General features: G+C 32.3%; 1 protein-coding gene across 1 annotated transcript in view; it reads right to left on the bottom strand.

The window, feature by feature from the left end:
• Window positions 1-19,590, bottom strand: part of Glrb (glycine receptor beta) — a 93,611-nt gene that overhangs the window by 19,106 nt on the left and 54,915 nt on the right. Inside the window, exons 5-8 of the mRNA XM_047567552.1 lie at window positions 15,540-15,769; window positions 15,350-15,432; window positions 13,190-13,330; window positions 7,706-7,858 (exon numbers count right to left, since the gene is read on the bottom strand). Coding sequence (XP_047423508.1) covers window positions 7,706-7,858; window positions 13,190-13,330; window positions 15,350-15,432; window positions 15,540-15,769 — 607 coding nt within the window. The remainder of the gene's footprint in view (window positions 1-7,705; window positions 7,859-13,189; window positions 13,331-15,349; window positions 15,433-15,539; window positions 15,770-19,590) is intronic.

Raw genomic sequence — 19,590 nt, 5'->3', positions numbered from 1 at the left:
GCTTTTATGTGAGAATTATTGATTATCGTTAGGGATATTTGTGAATACTTATCATCCTAAAAATAAGTAGAAATTCAATGAAAACACAATTTGGTTCTGGTTTAAATACTGAAAATGTCTGAAACTATTCTGTAGAATCTCCAAGGAAGTCATAGAGCTATCTGATTAGAGAGGATTATTTCATCTTTTGGTTTTGTTTCAGAGAGATTTCAGTTACAGAGGGAATTTACACTCTGAACAAAATAGAACATACAAAGACATTTTCTGATAAGAATTATTTTTACGAAAAAAAATCCAATAGAGAAGACAAAGTAGAGAACATTCCTAATTGCTTTAGAAAAAAAAAAAAAAGCAACAATAATAACAAATTGAGTCCAACTTTTCAACAAAAGGAATAGAATTCTGCTATATGTAATATTAACTATACATGAAAAGTTAATGTCAATTTAACTAAAGTAATTAAAACTCACATAATCACATTAATTGAAGTAACTATAAAATGCTGAAGAATTGCAAAAATGAGTCTCTTTCTGAACTTGCTACCCTCTCTCTAATTTTCCCTTTTCTCTTTCTCCCTTCCTTCATATTTCAGGAAAGTGGAGACTGAAATACGACCTGTTGACACAGGCTACCAGTAACACACTGGTTCAGAAGAAACCTCACTCACTGTCAAAGGAGACTCACTTTAAGTCAACTCAGTTAACAGGTTAGAGTTGGCTCTCTAAGTCCATTTCACTTACTGGGTTAAGTATAGTATTTTCTTCTTAGATGTGGCCTCTCTAAGAATTAATGAATATATATTTTATATATATATATATAAAATTATATATATATAATTATATATATTATATATATTATATATTAATGAATATATATTTATATATACATATATATATAAAATTGCAATAATAAAAAGTGTACTAGACTCTTGTTTCCCTTTCCTTGAGGTGATAAGCACTATATCAATATTAATAATCAGTTAAAACACTAATATTATATTCTATGAATTACATCATCTCAAAACCTTCTGAAAGGTGTCAGTTTATTTACATTGTTCAAGAACCTAAGATATTATCTAGTAGAAAGAAAAACTTTCAGTAAAATATAATAACTTCTGAAGATGAAGTAATATTAGATATATAATGATTTGATAGGTATCTTGCTATTACAGTAATTATCCTCAGTTCTGAGGAAAAACTAATAATATAAGTTCTAATAAAATATAGAACTATATTTCAGAGTTAATATAGGTCTCAATGTTTCCTAAACTAAGTGGAAAACAACCCACCACCTAATACTATTTAGAACCTACACTACTAGCTTCTAGACTACCACATGAATACTTAACTGCATTTTTCTTTTCTTTTGAAATTCATATTTTCAAAGCAATGTACTGTAAGTAGCATTTTCAACTGAGTTGTTGTTTAGTGATATATTAAATAAATGGTTACATTTAAATTTTTTTCTTCTTTTTAGATATACATGACAGTAGAGTGTATCTTGACATACATACATGGAGTATAACTTATTCTAATTAGGATCCCATTCTTGTGGCTGTACATGATGTGGAGTTTTGCTGGTCACGCATTCATATGTGAATATAGGAAAGTTATGTACTACTGTCTTTCCTATTTCCATCTCCCTTCCCTTCCTTTCATTCCCCTTTGTCTAATTCAATGAATTTCTATTCTCTACTCCCACCCCTTATTATATGTTAGCATCCACATACCAGAGAGAACATTTAACCTTTGGTGTTTCTGGATTGGCTTATTTCACTTATTATAATACTCTCCAGTTCCATCCATTTACCAGTGAATGTCATAATTTCATTCTTCTTTATGGCTTAGTAATATTTCATTGTGTATATATACCATATTTTCCTTATCCATTCATCTGTTGAAAGGTACCTAGGTTGGTTCCATAGTTTAGCTATTGTGAATTGAGCTGCTATAAACATTGATGTGGCCACATCACTATGATACACTGTTTTAAGTCCTTCAGGGATATGCTGAGGAGTGGGGTAACTGGGTCAAATGGTGGTTCCATTCCAAATTTTCTGAGGAATCCTCATAATGCTTTTGAGAATGGTTGTACCAATTTGCATTCCCACCAGCAATGTATGAGTGTACTTTTTTCCCCACATCTTCACCAACATTTATTATTGCTTGTATTCTTATAATTGCCATTCTGACTGGAGTGAGATGAAATCTCAGTACAGTTTTCATTTGCAGTTCTCTAATTACTGTAGATATTGAACATTTTTTCATATATATGTTGACAAAATACTTGAGAATCAATCTAACAAAAGAGGTGAAAGACAATGAAGAGCACTAAAGAAAGAAACTGAAGAAGACCTTAGAAGATGAAACAATCTCCCATGTTCTTGGATAGGCAGAATTAATATTGTCAAAATGGTCATACTACCAAAAGCTCTATACAGATTTAATGTAATTCCTATTGAAACACTAATGATGTTCTTCAAAGAAATAGAAAAAGCAATCCCCACAAGAAAAGTGAAGCAGGAGGCATCACAATACCAGACCTTAAACTATACTACAGAGATATGGTAACAAAAATGGCATGGTATTGGCACCAAAACAGACATAAAGACCAAGGGTACAGAATAGAAGACACAGAGACAAAATCACTTAAATACAGTTATCTCACACTAGATAAAGGTGCTATAAACATACCTTGGAGAAAAGAGCCTCTTCTACAAATGGTGCTGTGAAAACTAGAAATCCATATGTAGTAGAATGAAACTGAACCCCTATCTCTCACCCTGCATAAAATTCAAACAAAGTAGATCAAGAACCTGGGCATTCAACCAGAGACCCTGTGCCTACCAGAAGAAATGTAGGCCCAAGTCTCCATCATGTTGGCTTAGGAACTGACTTCCTCAATAAGACTCCTAAAGCACAAGAAATAAAATCAAGAATCAATTAAAGGGGTGGTCTGAAACTAAACAGCTTCTTCAAAGCAAAGGAAACAACAGAAAATGTGAAGAGAGAAAATCTTTGCCACCTGCACCTCCTATACAGCATTAATCTCCAGGATATACAAAGTCAAAAACCTTAAAACCAAAAAATAAAAACAGAAACAACAACAACAACAAAAACAACCCATCAATAAATGGGTAAAGGAACTTAACAGTCACTTTACCTGGATTTTAGCAGGAACCTCTTTACTGCTTCCCTTGCTTCACCTTTACCCACCAGCAGTCTGATTTCTACAAAGTAGGCAACATTAAAATCAGTCAAAACTGATTAAAATTAGCCAGGTAAGGTGGTGCACGTTTGTAATATCAGAGACTCAGGAGGTTGAGGCAGGAGGATTGCAAGTTCAAGGTCAGCCTTAGCAACTTAGATAAGTCCTAAGCAACTTAGTGAGACCCTATCTCAGAAAATATAAAAGTCTGGGGATGTGGCTCAGTGGTTAAGCATCCCTAAGTTAAAGCCCCAATACTCCTCCCCCCCCCAAAAAAAAAAAAACCACTGATTAAAACTGGAGTCTGATCATGCTTTAAAGCCTTTTGGAGCATCTTATGTTGCTCTGAATAAACTTCGGAATACATTTGGAGGTTCTGCGGTTCATTCCTCACCATGGCTACCTTTCTGACCTCTCTCTCACTGCTCCACCTTTAACTCGTTCTGTTCCAGTTATGCTGGCCTCATCACTGTTTCCCCAGATACTCTAGCCATGGGCCTGCCTCAGTAATGCTGCCTCTGATGCTCACTGCTCAAGCCCACTCATTGTTTTTTTTGTTTTTAATTGGTGCATTATGATTACATGCACAATAGAAGGATTCATTAGGACATATTTGTACTTACACATAACATAATTTGATCAATTTCATTCTCTAGCACCTCCTCTTTCCCTTTCCCTTCCCTCCCCCTGCTCCATTCTTCTAACCTAACGATTCCTTTTCTACTTTTGTGACTACCTTTTTTTTTTTTTTTTTCTTTTTTTTTCCCCTCTAGATTCCACATATGAGAGGAAAACACATGGCCCTTGACTTTCTGAGTTTGGCTTATTTTCCTAAATAAGATGCTCTCCAGTTCCATTTTCCTGCAAATGACAGGATTTAATTCTTCTTTATGGCAGAACAAAACTCCACTGTGTACATATAACATATTTCCTTTATCCATTCATCTGTTGGTGGGCTATCTCACTGTTCCATAACTTGGATATTGTGAATTGTGCTGCTATACAAATTGGTATTCATGTATCACTACAGTACGCTTACTTTAATTCTTTAGGATAAATACCGAGGAGTGGTATAGCTGGGTCATTTGGTGACTCCAGTCCTACTCTTTCAAGGAACTGCCACACTGATTTCCAGAATGGTTGTACCAATTTACAATCCCATTAACACTGTGTAAGTGCTCCTTTCCCCTCACTTCCTTGCCCCCCTTTATTATTACTTGTATAAATACAGTCATCTAATTCTTGACAAAGGTGCCAAAAAGATAAATAGGAGAAAAGACAGGCTTCTTAACAAAAGATGCTGAGTAAACTGGACATCCATATGCGAAAGAAGCAACTGTATCCCTATCTCATACTCTGCACAAAAGTCAACTCAAAATGCATCAAAGACCTCGGAATTAGGCCTGAAACTTTTCAACTGCTAGAAGAAAACATAGGGGCAACAGTCCAACAGATAGGCACAGGCAACAGCTTTCTCAATAGGACTCTAAAGCTCAGGAAATAATACCAAGAATTTTCTGCATAGCAAAAAAAAAAAAAAAAAAAAAAGACGAAGAAGAAGAAAAGCAAGAGCATGAAGAGAGAACCTACAGACTCAGAGAAATCTTTGCCAGCTACTCTTCCAACAGGGGATTAACATTCATAATATAGAAAGAACACAAAAAACTTACCACCACAAAAACAAACAGCCCAACCAATAAATGGACCAATAAACTAAATAAAATTTTATCAAAAGAAGAAATTCAAACAGCCAACAATTATATGAAAAAATGTTCAACATCTTTGGCAATCAGGGAAATGGAAATAAAAACTTTGCCAAGATTTCATCTCACTCCAGTTCAAACAACAGTCACCAAGTTCACTCTTCACTCTTTCCTAGATAACCACATGATCCTCTTTTATTTCTTCACTTACTTCATTTCTTTATCCACATCGCCTCTCCTTGAGGCCTTTTCTGATAAGGAGGATGCTTTCCTTATAACACTGTCTTACATGTTACATACTGTACTTATATGGTATTTGTTTCCTCTCAAGAGAATATAAACTCATTAAGGCTAAGAAGTTTTGAAAAATTTATTAGCACTCATTTAATTATTAGCTACTTATTTTATGAACTACATCTCCATCTTCTTGAATAGTATCTTTCAATAGCACAAAATAAATATTTTGAACAAATTAAAGTACATGAAGTGCTTTTTCAAACTGTAAAGCGCTTATAAGTGTAGCTTAAAATTAACTTCAGAGTATTTAATATGGACTTCATACTCATTTTGTTAATCTTCCCAGTAGCCCCTGCAAACTTTCCAATCTTGGTTAATGTTAATATTATCTTTTTAATTTTTCAGTCAAAGAGAGAACCTTGAAGTTACCCTTGATTCTGCTTTCTTAAATCCCACAAAGGACACAATGACAAATATCTTTTATCATTCCTAAACTGACATTTCAGAAGAGTTGTTTAAAGTGGTTAGATCGGTTGGCCTAGTTCTTTTTTTTTTTTGTAAACACAGAGAGCTGGAATTCAGACCAAGGTTTAACTCTGGAGACTGACTTTCAACCAGCAAATACTTTTGCCCCAGGGACTAGGAGTATATCTCAGTGGTAGAGCATGTGCTTAGCATGTATAAGACCTTGCATTCAATCCTCAGCACCACAAAACAAAATAGTTACAAACAATAAAGTACTTCTGCCTCAGATAACAGACCCACAGAATATTAAGTGAAAGCTCAAGGACTTCATATCAGAAGTCTTTGAAAGAACGGGGATTTGCAGAGAAAAATCCTTTAAGGAAATATTAAATGACTGAGATGTTTCAAAAGTACCCTGGGAAATATACCGTTTAAATAAATAGCGCTGCATGATTGCAAAATATTTTCAATAAAAATTGATTATTTGGGAGAAATGCATGATAATTTTGACAAGTCTAAGAATTTAAATTTAGTGGAATTTTTTTGTTGTGTTGGTTTTTCTCCAATGCTATTTACTATATAGTTAAGTTTTATCCCATAAGGAAATAATTAATATATCAATTGTCCTTTTTTTCTTCATTATAGATACATAACCCTTAGGATAAAATTTCCCATATTTTTATATTTTAAGATATTAATTTGGTCTTCGTGGTTTACGTTAAATGTAAACCATGAAATTTCTTATTCAGACAACATTGTCCTTTTCATTGCTTCTTTCCTGGTTTCCTAATCTTTAAAATCTGTACTTCATTTAATTCCTCCAATAGGTTGGAAACAAGAGGTTCACAGGTCTTTTGAATGGAAGGAAAATATCAAATGTAACAAGCAATCACTCCTGAAAAAATCAGATACATCATGAATATATGAATTCCAGGTGACATTCAGAAAAAAACACAAACACAGAGAAGTAAAAACATTTTAGAACACTCCAAAACAATTAAAAATCTATGTCACAATATCCATATTTTTCGTTTACTTTACCCATAGGAAGGGCTCTTGATAATTTTCTAAAGCATTTTTCAATTCTTACAGACACTGGTATTTCTATGTTACAGATGACTAAAAATAATAAAATGGAGAGCAGGAAAATAAAGGGAAGATAATCAATTCCTATTAACTAAGTTTAAAAAGATAACTCATATCATTAGTTATGTGTCAGTTAATATCAACATTATATGCAGAGAAAAGCATCATTAGGTGACACAGTCATTGTGTGGACATCATAGAGTACAAATTTACATGGGCTAACCTACTATTCATCTAGGTTACATGGCATAAGATCATATACGAAGTCCATCATTGACTGAAATATCATTGTGTGGTGCATGACTGTATACCCTAAGATTGTGGGATGTATATAATATTATTGAAAAAGATTTCCATTAAAATAGTTGTTTTAAACTTTGTCACTTTTGAAGAAGTTTGATTTCAATAATATGTGAAAATTATGTATCAATATTTATTTAAGGTTTGAAAAAGAATAGATTAACTGCTTCAAATATACTGAGGATATGAAAAGGAAAGCTTCCAAACATTACAGAGGGCATAAATATTGAGAAAATCTAGTTCAGTATTAAATTTTGAAAGAAGCGTCCCTCCCCCCAAAAATAGGATGTCATTAATTCTGAAAGCCACTGTTTCAAAGTATCCAATTATATTATCAGTTATGTAAAGATACAGGTCAAGTAGCTCTTATCTGAAATCCAAAGAGTTTCATATTTCAGAATTTTTTTGGATTTTTAAATATTTGCATATATGTTATATGAATCTTTAGAATGGAACCCAAGCCTCAGCACAAAATTCCTTTATGTTTTATGTAAACTTAAACACATTGTTTGAAGATAATTTTGTACAATATTTTTAATGCACCTGCCTGCTGATGATAATCTATCACATGAGGTCAGTGTTGAATTTGTGTCAAGTTGGAGCTCAAAAAGCTTTGGATAAGCATTTTGCATTTCAGATTTTTGTATTTGCAAATGCTCAACCTGCATAACAGTCCTGACACAAGGGAGAAGCGTAGAATATTTTACCCAGGGGTACTCTGGCAGCACTTGCGTCTGGGTTGATCCAGAAGGAAAGCCAGGAGAGAACCACAATCAGCAAGGTCGGGGCGTAGACACCCATCATATAAAATCCGACCTGTCTTCTCAGGGTGAATATGACTTCCACACACGTGTAGTAGCCTTTTGGAAACAGACACACATTACAGTTATGAGGTCTGCACCAATATAAAAAAAAATCACTAACACACCCATAGGTGACAAGACATTTCCATCCAAGTCAATTTCACAAAGTAAATGCCATGACATGAGGAATGGATCCCACAGGCTGCTCCAGGATGGATGGCAATGTCTGGGAATTTAAGTCTCCGTGCAGTGAATCTGCCACCGTTCATCCCTTCCTGACCTGAGAGTACTGTTTGGGCTAATGATCTACAGGAGTCATAAAGGGAACAGTAGATCAAAGCACAGCAAGTATAAGAGGAAACTCTCTTAGACAGTCCTTTCCTCCCAAAAGAGTGTATCTGAGGGCCTGGAGTAGAGGTGGGGAGGGAATGGAGAAGACCAAATGTTGGCACTTCACAGTCTTTTGTGACTATAAACTGAAGACACTAATGGCAGTGTAATTTTCAGCCACATGTACCAGTGCTTATCCAGAAAGGATAAGTCCACCATAACCCAAATGCATAGTTAAAACAAAATTTTCAGTAAGTTTTGGAGATAAACAACAGCAATGGGAAGACATTGGTGTTTTCAGTTTATAGTTACAAAAGACTGAAGTACCAACATTTGGCCTTCTTCTCCATTCCCTCCCCATCTCCATTATAGGCCCTCAACACACTCTTAGTTGGGGAAGTGAGGAAGACTCTCTTTTCACACACTGAGACAAATGCAGAAATTGTTTTATAACATACTTCTAGAACTGCCAAGACAATTAGTCCCCAGATTTATTATGAATTACAGGCAGGCTCACGATAGCCTTTGCTGCGTAGAGGAAGAAAGTACAGAGATCTCACAGCACTGCAAACACAGGATATGTTTACAGATGTTGGAATGATTTTCAATGATTCAGTCCTTTTAGTTAGCAATTTAAATATGGGATATAATGCCTAAAATACTTAATTTAGAAAAAAGAATGTCATTTACCAGTTAACAAAAGTGAGACTATGCATAAATACCAAAAAAAAATTTTTTTTTAATTTCTCCAATTGTTTTCAGTTTAAGCTGTATATAATTACTTAAAATTGTTGGAACATATAAACAAATGAACAGTGAATAAGGAAAACAATTATGGGGGAAAGTATAAAGTTACTTTTTACTCTTTTACTGTTAAAAAATAACATTTACATAGTCTTCTTAATTAGGATGAATATTCATATTTGTAATGCCAGAATAATGTTTGGATTTATACACAGAGCAGTATTTATACACAACAGTTTCTTAATAACTGTTACTAAAAGGAAGGTTATTTATATCCCCTTAATAAGTAAATGAGAAATCTATTATTTTTCTTATATGAATTATAATCCTTGTTGCCTCTGAGAGATTAGAAAGGTAGTAGGGCTAATATGAAACAAAAATAATTAGCTGATTGGAATTGACATAAACTATAATTATCCCAAGTGCTCCCATATTATATTAAAACAAAAAAAAGTGCAGAGCATTTTTTTTTAATTTTCTCTTCATTAAAACTAGGCGATATATTAAATTGTTCACAGGTTTTATGAGATAGAAACAAACAAAACAATAAAAAATGTCCCTCCCTTTCCTGTTCCCCACCACTCATTTTAACTTCCTGCCCAATCAAGAACATATGTTTCCAACAATCATGTGTAATATTTCAAAAATATAAACTTTTATAAGTACAATTACTGCAATTAAGAAAGATCAGTTCCAAAGTACTTTGTTTTGTAAGTGTCCTTCTTCAGACTAATTTTATATTCACTTACCACACAGGAAAAGGAGCATGATGCATAGGGGCTTCTAAACATATTTTAGGTAGCCTCAGCTGTCACAAAGATTATGATAATTTACTACACACTTTAAAAGCAGCACACTTTAAAAATAACATTTTACGTTCCATCCCACTAGGTTTACATAACAGAAGTCCCGCATTTTGAAGCAAGCCTCCACCATGTACATTTTGCAAAGTTACCCACCAGGGGAGCCTCACAAGACATGGATGCATTTTGCAATAAAATACTATGTTTGATATTATAGTGATTTGGTCCATAAACTTTTATGAGAAACATTTCTTGATCTTTTTTGATCTTTCCCTAGTACTGTTACATTTATGAGAGACAGGTGGGCAGTTAATTGATATAAATGTTCATTGGGCAAATTCAATTTACTTTCTATTTCCTGTGAGGTTTTATTTCATTATTCACTCAGGCTACCAATTTAAGTATTTTTGTATATTTCTCCACCTTTCTGATTTCTTTAATCATAGAAAAGCATAATTTTAATAAAGTTAATGTTGAGTCATTATTTCCATACAAATTAAAGAGAATAATTGCCATGACTTTATATATGTATTGCTCTATCATATCTTTCTATTACTCTGCATCGTTCAGCATTCAATGTCCCATTTTTCACACATCTTCAAGTACCAACCAACATTAAAATGTTTTACTTATATTAATACAATATATGTAAATACTGATAAAGTACCTAAAACACAGTAAGTGCCAAAAAAATTGTTAGCCATAAGCTCTTTATTGTTTTCTGTAGCTAATGAGATTTCAGTGACTTGTTTATGCTTACTCAAAGAATACCACAAAAAATCCTACTCATGACTCTTGACTAATCCTCCCAATTCTTTGTACCAGAGTAAACTTTCTTATTTCCTTCTAAGAACTAAAATGAATTTTTATTGTATTTATTTACCACATAGGATTAGGGCTCTATAAAGAGCAGGGGCCTGTCTTTTATTCATTGCTCAGTATCTAATGGAGATTTTTTTAAGTAGGCCCTGAAAGTAAGACAAGGGAAAAAAAAAAAAAAGGCAAAACCTAGGATTTTCAATGCTACTAAATAACTTTGTGCCCTAAAACAAAATTACCAATAAAATTGCTAGTTTTATTTTCATCTCTAAATGAAGGTTAAAACTTAAATAGACTTGTCTTCAGATTTATCAAAGAAACTCAGTATTCATTTTGAAATACTAACTATATAATCTGAACATAGATAACTATTTTTTAAATTATAATAAACTGCACGAATAGTGTAATGATATCAAATTCAATATTCTAGTGCTTCACTTAGTAATATTATGACCTCAGCCAAGTGTCTTTGCTTCATTAGCCTAATGTGTCAAATGGAGATAATATAATACTTAACTCAGAGGATTACTGTGATGATTAAATGGTATAATTCCTGTAAAGCACTTAAAGCAATGCCTAGTATAGTAAGAACACAAAAAGCTGTCTTCTAAATGTGTTACTATGAAATAATCCCAAAACACTTTTTTTGACTTTCAAGATAATTTTTTCATAACCAGATGGTTATAAAATTCCTTTAAATTCTAGTCTTCTTAGTTTGAAGAAGTTTGGATGGGTGAAAGAATACTATGACTAGTGCCAAGGCTGATGTTAATTTGCTTGTTTATATTCAATAAGTCCTTCAGTTCCCCTGCACTTCAGTTATTGTACGTGTTAAACAAAGGAACTTGCTGGGTGCAAGGCTGAGGCAGGAGGATTACAAGCTCAAAGCCAGCCTCAGCAACTTAGCAAGATCCTAAACAACTTAGCGAGACCCTGTCTCAAAATAAAAAAATAAAAAGGGCTGGGATGTGGTTGAGCCCCTTTGGGTTCAATCCCCAGTACCTAAATAAATAAATAAATAAATAAATAAAGGTGCTAGCTACTTTTTATCCGTAAGATCACTTCTGTATCTAACAATCTACATTCATCTATGGTTGATTCATTGAGTATCTGATGGTCTAATTTTAAAGAGCTCTCAGTTTTTACTTTTTAAACACTTGATAATTAGTTAGCAATAAACTTATTATTTCTCTTATGCTAATATATTATAATTCCATAAATGAAAGAATTATATAGGTTATATAATCTGGCAATTATTTTATTCCCAAGTGTTATGGTTTTGATTTGGATGTCCCTCAAAAGCTCACATGTTCAGAGATAGGGCTTTTGGGAACTGATTGGATCATAATGTCTGACTACATCAGCCCTGGAAGGTGGGACATAGCTGGAGAACATAGGTCCCTGGGGGCATGCATACCCTGGAACTGTATATTTCCTTTCAAGTTCCCTCCTCTCCCACTGTTTCCCACCTGTCATAAGCTGAACTGCTTTCCTCCACCACATCCTTCCACCATGATGTTCTGCCTCACCTCCATCCCAAAGCATCACAGCCAACAGACCATGGACTGAATATTCTGAGTATGTGCCAAAAAATTCTTTCTTCCTTGAATTTTTTTCTTGTTAGGCATTTTGGTCATGACCACAAAATGCTAACTAATATACCCTGTTCTCTTTTGTTGTCTTTATTATAATAGTGTAGAGACATCAATATTTGCTCTCCAACTTTAATATCAAGAGGATTGTTTTAAATTATATTTTGTTCTTGACAATGTCATGATGGCGGCCTTTTATCTCAAACATTTGATCTCTCTAAGGTCTATGTGACTAACCTATATACCATTTTATTACTATAAAATAAATATTGCAATATAGTTAAACTTTACCTTTATCTAGTCCTGAGTATCTTCTGGCATGATTTACTTCTTGATACAGAATTACAATTGTTTAACAACTCACAAGTTGAACTGATTGTTACTAATAATAATGCTCAAAATTTTAGAATTTTTAAATTTATGTTGCCAAGTGAAATAAGTTAAAGCCCTTAATGCCTATAACTATCACTAGACAACAAAGATGAACACTAATTATATTATGACAGTACCGAATAGTGAATATCTTATTTTTTTGCAAGAGCTCAACATATTTTAATAAATGAGGATGATTTCCTTTTCATAACTGACTGTTCTATGATTTAGGCCAAGAAGATAGTACAGGGAATAAACATTGATGTCCAATTACCTCCCACTTTTATTGGTTTCTGTGTAGCACAAAAATTCATATTTAAAAAATTTTTTAAAATGGGCAAATCACAATTTAAAAACTGTTCAAAAGATAATGGAAGAATACACAGGGATTACATTGTTCATATCCAAAAATATTTAGCCCTAAACTGAGTTGATAACATGTACAAAAACCAATGACTTGGACAGTTAGCATTACTACAATAAAAAATCAAAAACCTCTTACCACCAGAATTAAATAAAGAAAAGCAAATCTACCTCATAAATAGAAGACCAGAAAACTTCAGTGAATGTAATGCTGTAAGTTTTAGTTTATAAATATAAACATAAAATACTTATACTGAACTTAATTTTAACTAGTTCTTTTCTATTCTTCCTTTAGCATCTATTAATATTAAAATGAACTTCTGAAATAGAACTCAGTTTTGTTTAAAATAAAGAAGACCACTTACCTGTGCCTTTGTAGTATTTTGTACAGTTGCCATACTCAATATCCTCCTTTTTAATATCAAATTGAGGCAAGGCAATTTTTTCTAACTGAACAGGATCCCCTGACTGCCAGATAAACCGTAAATCATCAGTTGTATAACCAACTATAAACAAAAATTAATGAACATGTTAGACTGAAATATAATTATACATTCTTAATATTTTAATACTCCAAATATTAAACAAAGGTAAGAAAATAGAACATTCTTATATGAAATTGTAGTTAAAAACGGAGAGTTAAAAATCCATGGTCGTTTATAAAAATATAAGCAAAACAGTTACAGATAATCAGCCTAAAGAAGGAATATGTTTAATTAATCAGCATATTTATAAAAGTTAAAATCCTAGGGCATCATGTATAGCAATTCACTTCTCTGTTAGAATTCTTAAGTCTCATCATCAATAAAATGATAAATGATACAAAATTTTTGGAGGTCTGGGGTTGTAGCCCGGTGGTACAGCGTTTGCCCTTCACAACTAAAAACCATATATATGGTTTAATTATATATATATATATATAAACCATAAATATATATATATTTAGAAAAAGATTTTTGACTACATACACTTAAAATCATGTGATAGATTACCCAAACATTTTCAAAAGAATGTTAAAGCATTCGAATACCTAATTTTTTGACAAATCCTGCCTGTCAGGAGGATAAGACAGGAGTTGCATTATGACAAAAGAGCAATCATAATTTCCCTATGTACACATATGAGTACACCATAGTGAATCTCAACATTGTATACATCCATAAGAATGGGGTCCTCATTAGAATAAGATATATTCATGCTTGTATAATTATGTCAAAATAAATTCTGTCACGTATAACTAAAGGAAGCATTAAAAAAAGGGCAATCAAACCATCTCTCAAATGGACATCATTACAGTGTCATTTCAGCATCCTTTTGGCTATAGTTAATGTGGTTACAATTCAAGGGGTACACAGCAGAGTGATCTACCATTGTAGATCACTAATGTGCATCTATTTTTAAATCCATTATTTTAGTGCATCTACTAATATAACTAAAATGTAAATGCACAGTTGGAATATTTTATAAAAATACATATCTTCAAACACACCTATAGGACAGATATAAAAATATGTATATATATACATATGCAATATGTGAAAAATCTCATTTTTTAGTTTGAAAGCAATAACTATTAACCAAATATAGGATCCATTAACAACAAATATTCACAAAGCAACTTTAGGTATAAAATCTAGCATGCATATGCATTATATTTTACAAGTTTATTATTCTTTACTTGTTGCCAAAATAGGTTGTGGTGTAGAGATAGTTAGACTAAAGATTTCTTATGTTAATTTTAGTGTTAATATTTCAAGGTTTTTGTGCTACTTTTATTTTCAAAAGATAAGCACCAGAGCAAATTAATTAATAAGCTTTATGGAAAATTTCAAGAAATTTATACAACATTTTTTATAAACTGAAAAAATATATGATCATGGGAACATGAAAAATATACTTTTGTAAAAGTCAAAATTATTTTTGGAGGAAGGAGGGACTGTACAGAGAGAAAAGAGGGGTGGGAGAGTGGGGGGGAAGGAAAAAAACAAAAGAATGAATCAAACACCATTATCCTATGTAAATGTAGGATTACACGAATTGTATGCCTCTACTTCATGTACAAACAGAGAAACAAGATGTACCCCATTTGTTTACAATAAAATAAATTTAAAAAGTCAGAATTATTTTTATACATTCATAAAAAATGAATTGATTGGGCTTACAGAGTTATTTTCAATGTTTTCCAAATTTCCTGCTGTAAAAATGGGGTCTTATCACTAGACAAGCTATTTTAATTCAGATGTCATTTTTTTCTTTATCTTTTCTGTATTACTCATTCAAACAGAGATGGCAATTGAATATACCCATATCAACTGTACTAAAATTAGACTGGAACAGGAAGGATTTGTCTATCTCCATATGAATTAATGTAATAAAATAATAATTACAGTTTTCCAAAACTATTCAAATGACCATTAATGTTTGAAATTATTTGTTTTACCACTGTTACATAAAATGTTAGTAGAATACATTTTCTAGACATAAGCATTTTATTTCCATAATCACTTATGCCATTATTTACTTACAGCTCTCGAGTTGCATCTTGCAGCGTTGTGTGTCCATGGGAAACAAAGTCAAGTCCAAAGGGCATGAAAGAGTAATGGATAACCTGAAAACAGGAACAGAGAAATCAGAGATAATTTATTATGTGCCTCTGCGATTCACTGATTTGAAAAGAAAAATACAAATAGACAAATATTAAGTATAAAGGAGTACCTCATGCTGACAAGGACATCACCATCGCGAAAAATAAAGAGAAGGATATTTTCCTGGGTTACATCATGAAAATTAGCACTTTTTTCATTTGCAAAAAATAAATCAGGTTTCCACAAACACTTGTACATGGTCGGATCCACCGTCAGTGCATCCGAGCCCCTAAAATCACTAGGGAGCTTCAGCCTGGGATCATTCCATTTTTGTCTCAGAAAGATGTTAACTCTATAATCCTGGGAAAAAAATAAATAAATGTGTGCATGTGTATATTTATTGCTACTTTCAATTATTTAAAAAATAGTGAATGTTTATATGTATTGCTATTTCTAAGAACATGTTCAACACCAGAGCAAAAATGTATTTCAGTAATTAGCAGCACAAATATTTTTGTTCTTCTGATATCATCTGAGATCACGACAACTCATAAATAGAGTATACACACATGGTAGTCCCCTGATATCTCCTAGGAACTGGTTCTAGGACTCCCTGTGTATGCCAAAATCTATGGATGCTCAAGTCCTTCACATAAAATGATTAGTACTTGCATATAACTGATGCAAGTCTTCTATATACTTTAAATCATCTCAAGGTTACTTATAACAATGCAATGTGAATATCATATGAACAGTTTTTATAATGTACTATTTTAGGAACAGTGACAAGGAAAGTTTGTATATGTTCAATACAGATGCAATGTTTTCCCCAATAGTTTTCATCTGTAGTTGACTGAACCCACAAATACAGAAGGTGACTATAAACTCTTCAATATAAAAAAGAAGGTAGATACAGAAGGTTACTATATGTTCTTTGGTAGGTCAAAGAAAAACTATCTGTGGCTACCCACATGTGTAAGTCATTATAGACAGAGTTTGAGATCAATAACCAATAAGACAGAGATTACATAAAACAGATCAGAGCCAGGCATGGTGGTGCATGCCTGTTATCCCAGCAGTTCAGGAGGCTGAGACAGGAGGATCATGAGTTCAAAGATAGCCTCAACAATTTAGTGAGGCCCTAAGCAACTTAGCAAGACCCTGCCTCAAAATAAAAACAAAAAAGGACTGGGGATGTTGCTTAATGGTTATGCACCTCTGGGTTCAATCCCTGGTACCAACAAAACAAAAACAAAAAGCAGATCAGAGTAGTTGCTAATTTCATAAGTGATATAGACATTCAACTACAGTAGAAAATATTTTTAAATGCACTAAATAGTTGAATATTTTAGTCAGTTATTTGCTTATCTTCAGTGATATTAATTTTAAAACTTTATAAAAACTGAATTTTTTAAGACATACAGATTCTGAAAGTATATGAACCCAGGAAGATGTATAATACCTTAGTATACTGTATATTTACCAATAAGAATGAAGTTCTGGCAGAAATTGAGTTATTAGTATATACAGTCAAATCAGTATTGAGATATGCTCAGATCTTCTAACTTTGATTTTATCTAAACTCAGCATATGTACCAAAGTATTCAAGTCATAAATTATATTGGCCTTCAGAGCCTTACCTATATTCTTTTTTTTTTTTTTTAATTTGGGAAAAATTTATATTTTCATTATTTGATTCATCTAATACACAAACATGGTATATCTATCCATCTATATAACTATTCTTTAAGGTTTTTCAATATAATTTTCAAAGCTTCCCATAAAGGTCTGCACATCTTTTCTAAGGTTTACATTCCTAAATACTTTATATTTAATATTATTTTAAATAACTATTGAAATTACATTTTCTAGGTATCTTGCTGTTGCATAGAAATGTTATCAGGTTTTGTGTATTTATTTTGTTTTATTCATATTAAATTACTTTATTAATGCTAGTGACTCGTCAGTGGATTTATTTGAATTATCTATTCAGATAGTCATATTATCTAAGAATGTTTTTCTAATTCTTATAGCTTTTATTTATGTACCTTGCCTTACTTATATTTGAAAGTAGTATAATAAGCACCTGTATTGTGTCCCTGATTTAAAGAAAACCTTTGATATTTCTTCATCTGGTATTTTTTTTTTTTTTGCATTTACATAGGGCAATGATGTTTATTTTTTTTCCCTTCCCCCACCCCTCCCACCCCTCTTTTCCCTCTATACAGTCCTTCTTTCCTTCATTCTTACCACTCTCCTTATTGTTTCTTTTCTTTTCTCTGAAATTGAGGCTTGAACTCACATTGCTTTTTTTGTTCATTTTTTAATTTGAGACAGGGTCTCACTAAGTTGCTGAGGGTCTTGCTAAATTGCTGAGGCTGGCCTTGAACTTGCAATCTTCCCGAATCAGTCTACAGAGTCACTGGGGTTACAGGTATATGACATGGCCTAATCCTTTCTTGTTTTCAGTAATCTAAAATTCATACAATACTTTTCCTCCAAAGACTTTGTTCTGGTCAAAATGAATTAGATCATGAACTTCAAAACAAAACCCAAATAATTAAATAGGATGGAATGATATATCATATTTTATTACATGATACAACCTAAAACATTTCTACATGACATAAATACATGTGCTTTAAAGTACAAATAAAATGTAAATAATGAGTAGTGATTCTAGAAAACCTTAGGAGCTTCTGCTCTCACTAATAAAATCTTATTTTTATGTCCAGATTCTATACAGCATTTGGAGAAGGATAAGGCACTAAATAATAATATGCATTTACTGAGCTACAGGTAGTGAAATAAGATTTGATCTACCTTTATCTTTCAAATCTAAGCTAGATATTCACAAAAACTTCAACAGACTGAGGTGATAGGTGCTAATTACACTGCTCTGTGTGTGTGTATTGAATGTAATATTGTATCCCATAAATATGAACAATTCATATATGTTGATTGAAATAAAAATTTTTAAAAATCTCAACATATAAGTGGACTCCTAAAAGTCATATGCAGATAGTTCTGAAGTTGAGGATTATATGAACAACAGTGAACATATTCATACCCCTAAAAAAATAACATTTTTCTAACTCAATGAACGTGGACTCAAGGAAGCCCTATAATACAGAAAATGAAGAGCTACACTACACAGCCACAAAAATTTTGTATTATAATGTACATATATAAAGTTTGTAATGGGAGTTAATTGACAACCCAATATCCAATTACAATTGTGTTATGTACAAAAATTAACTCAAGCATATCCAAGATGAAGGCCTACTTCATGTGAAGAAGCTTCCAGCAAATATACTGTTGCTTCCTGGCAGAACTTTTTATCTACTCCATGCAGGCATGAATGGCTTTCCACTTAAGAAGGAATATCTGAAATCCTAGTCAAATAAGCATGTGAAAATTTGATTTATACACTTATGATTTGTATATTTTTAACCATATATAGGTTATAACTTGATAAAAATGTAAATGAAAACTAATTAAATAAAAAGAATACATATTAGGTGCAATCATTTTCTAATAAAATATCAATTATACTACATTAGTGAAAGCACACAGTTAAAAGCCACTTGAAATCTTTTTGAGCACTCAACAGTATTCCATTTCAAATTCTTTGATAAAAACCTTGAAATGATCTGCCAAATTTATTGGTATTGTAAATTATATATACAAAAAACTATGTTATTACCTTCTCTGAGTGCTGTGCTTTTACCAAGGTAAAGAGAAGATGACTACATCTTTAAATTGTGTGTTTAATCTAAGTTTTCTCAACATTATGATCAAACAATATCATGTAACTATTTCTCAAGGATCACTATTAAAAAAAACAGGATGAGGTTGTCTATCTTTCATAAAATTGTTATTGAAGCTATAGTCCCATGTTTTGGTCAATAACTCCTGTGTAAAAACACACAAGAGGAATTCCTCTTATTTATTTAATGTTTTACTTGTTTATTCATGCATTACAAACATAATTGTATAACTATTTACTATGTGCTAAGTTTACTAAGTTTACTAAGTTTATTTAGTGTAAGTGCTTTACAAAAATGCATCTAATAATCAGAGTTTACTATGAAAACCTTCTCCTGATACTCTTAAATGCTTCCTTTTACTGTAAAATAAAAGTTTAGTATCTCACATTTTCCTTTTTCTTATCCTTATAG

Source organism: Sciurus carolinensis, chromosome 10 (genome assembly GCF_902686445.1).
Source record: "Sciurus carolinensis chromosome 10, mSciCar1.2, whole genome shotgun sequence".
Lineage (NCBI taxonomy): Eukaryota > Metazoa > Chordata > Mammalia > Rodentia > Sciuridae > Sciurus > Sciurus carolinensis.
Note: the sequence above shows the minus strand (reverse complement) of the source record. Positions and strands in the feature narration are given on the sequence as shown.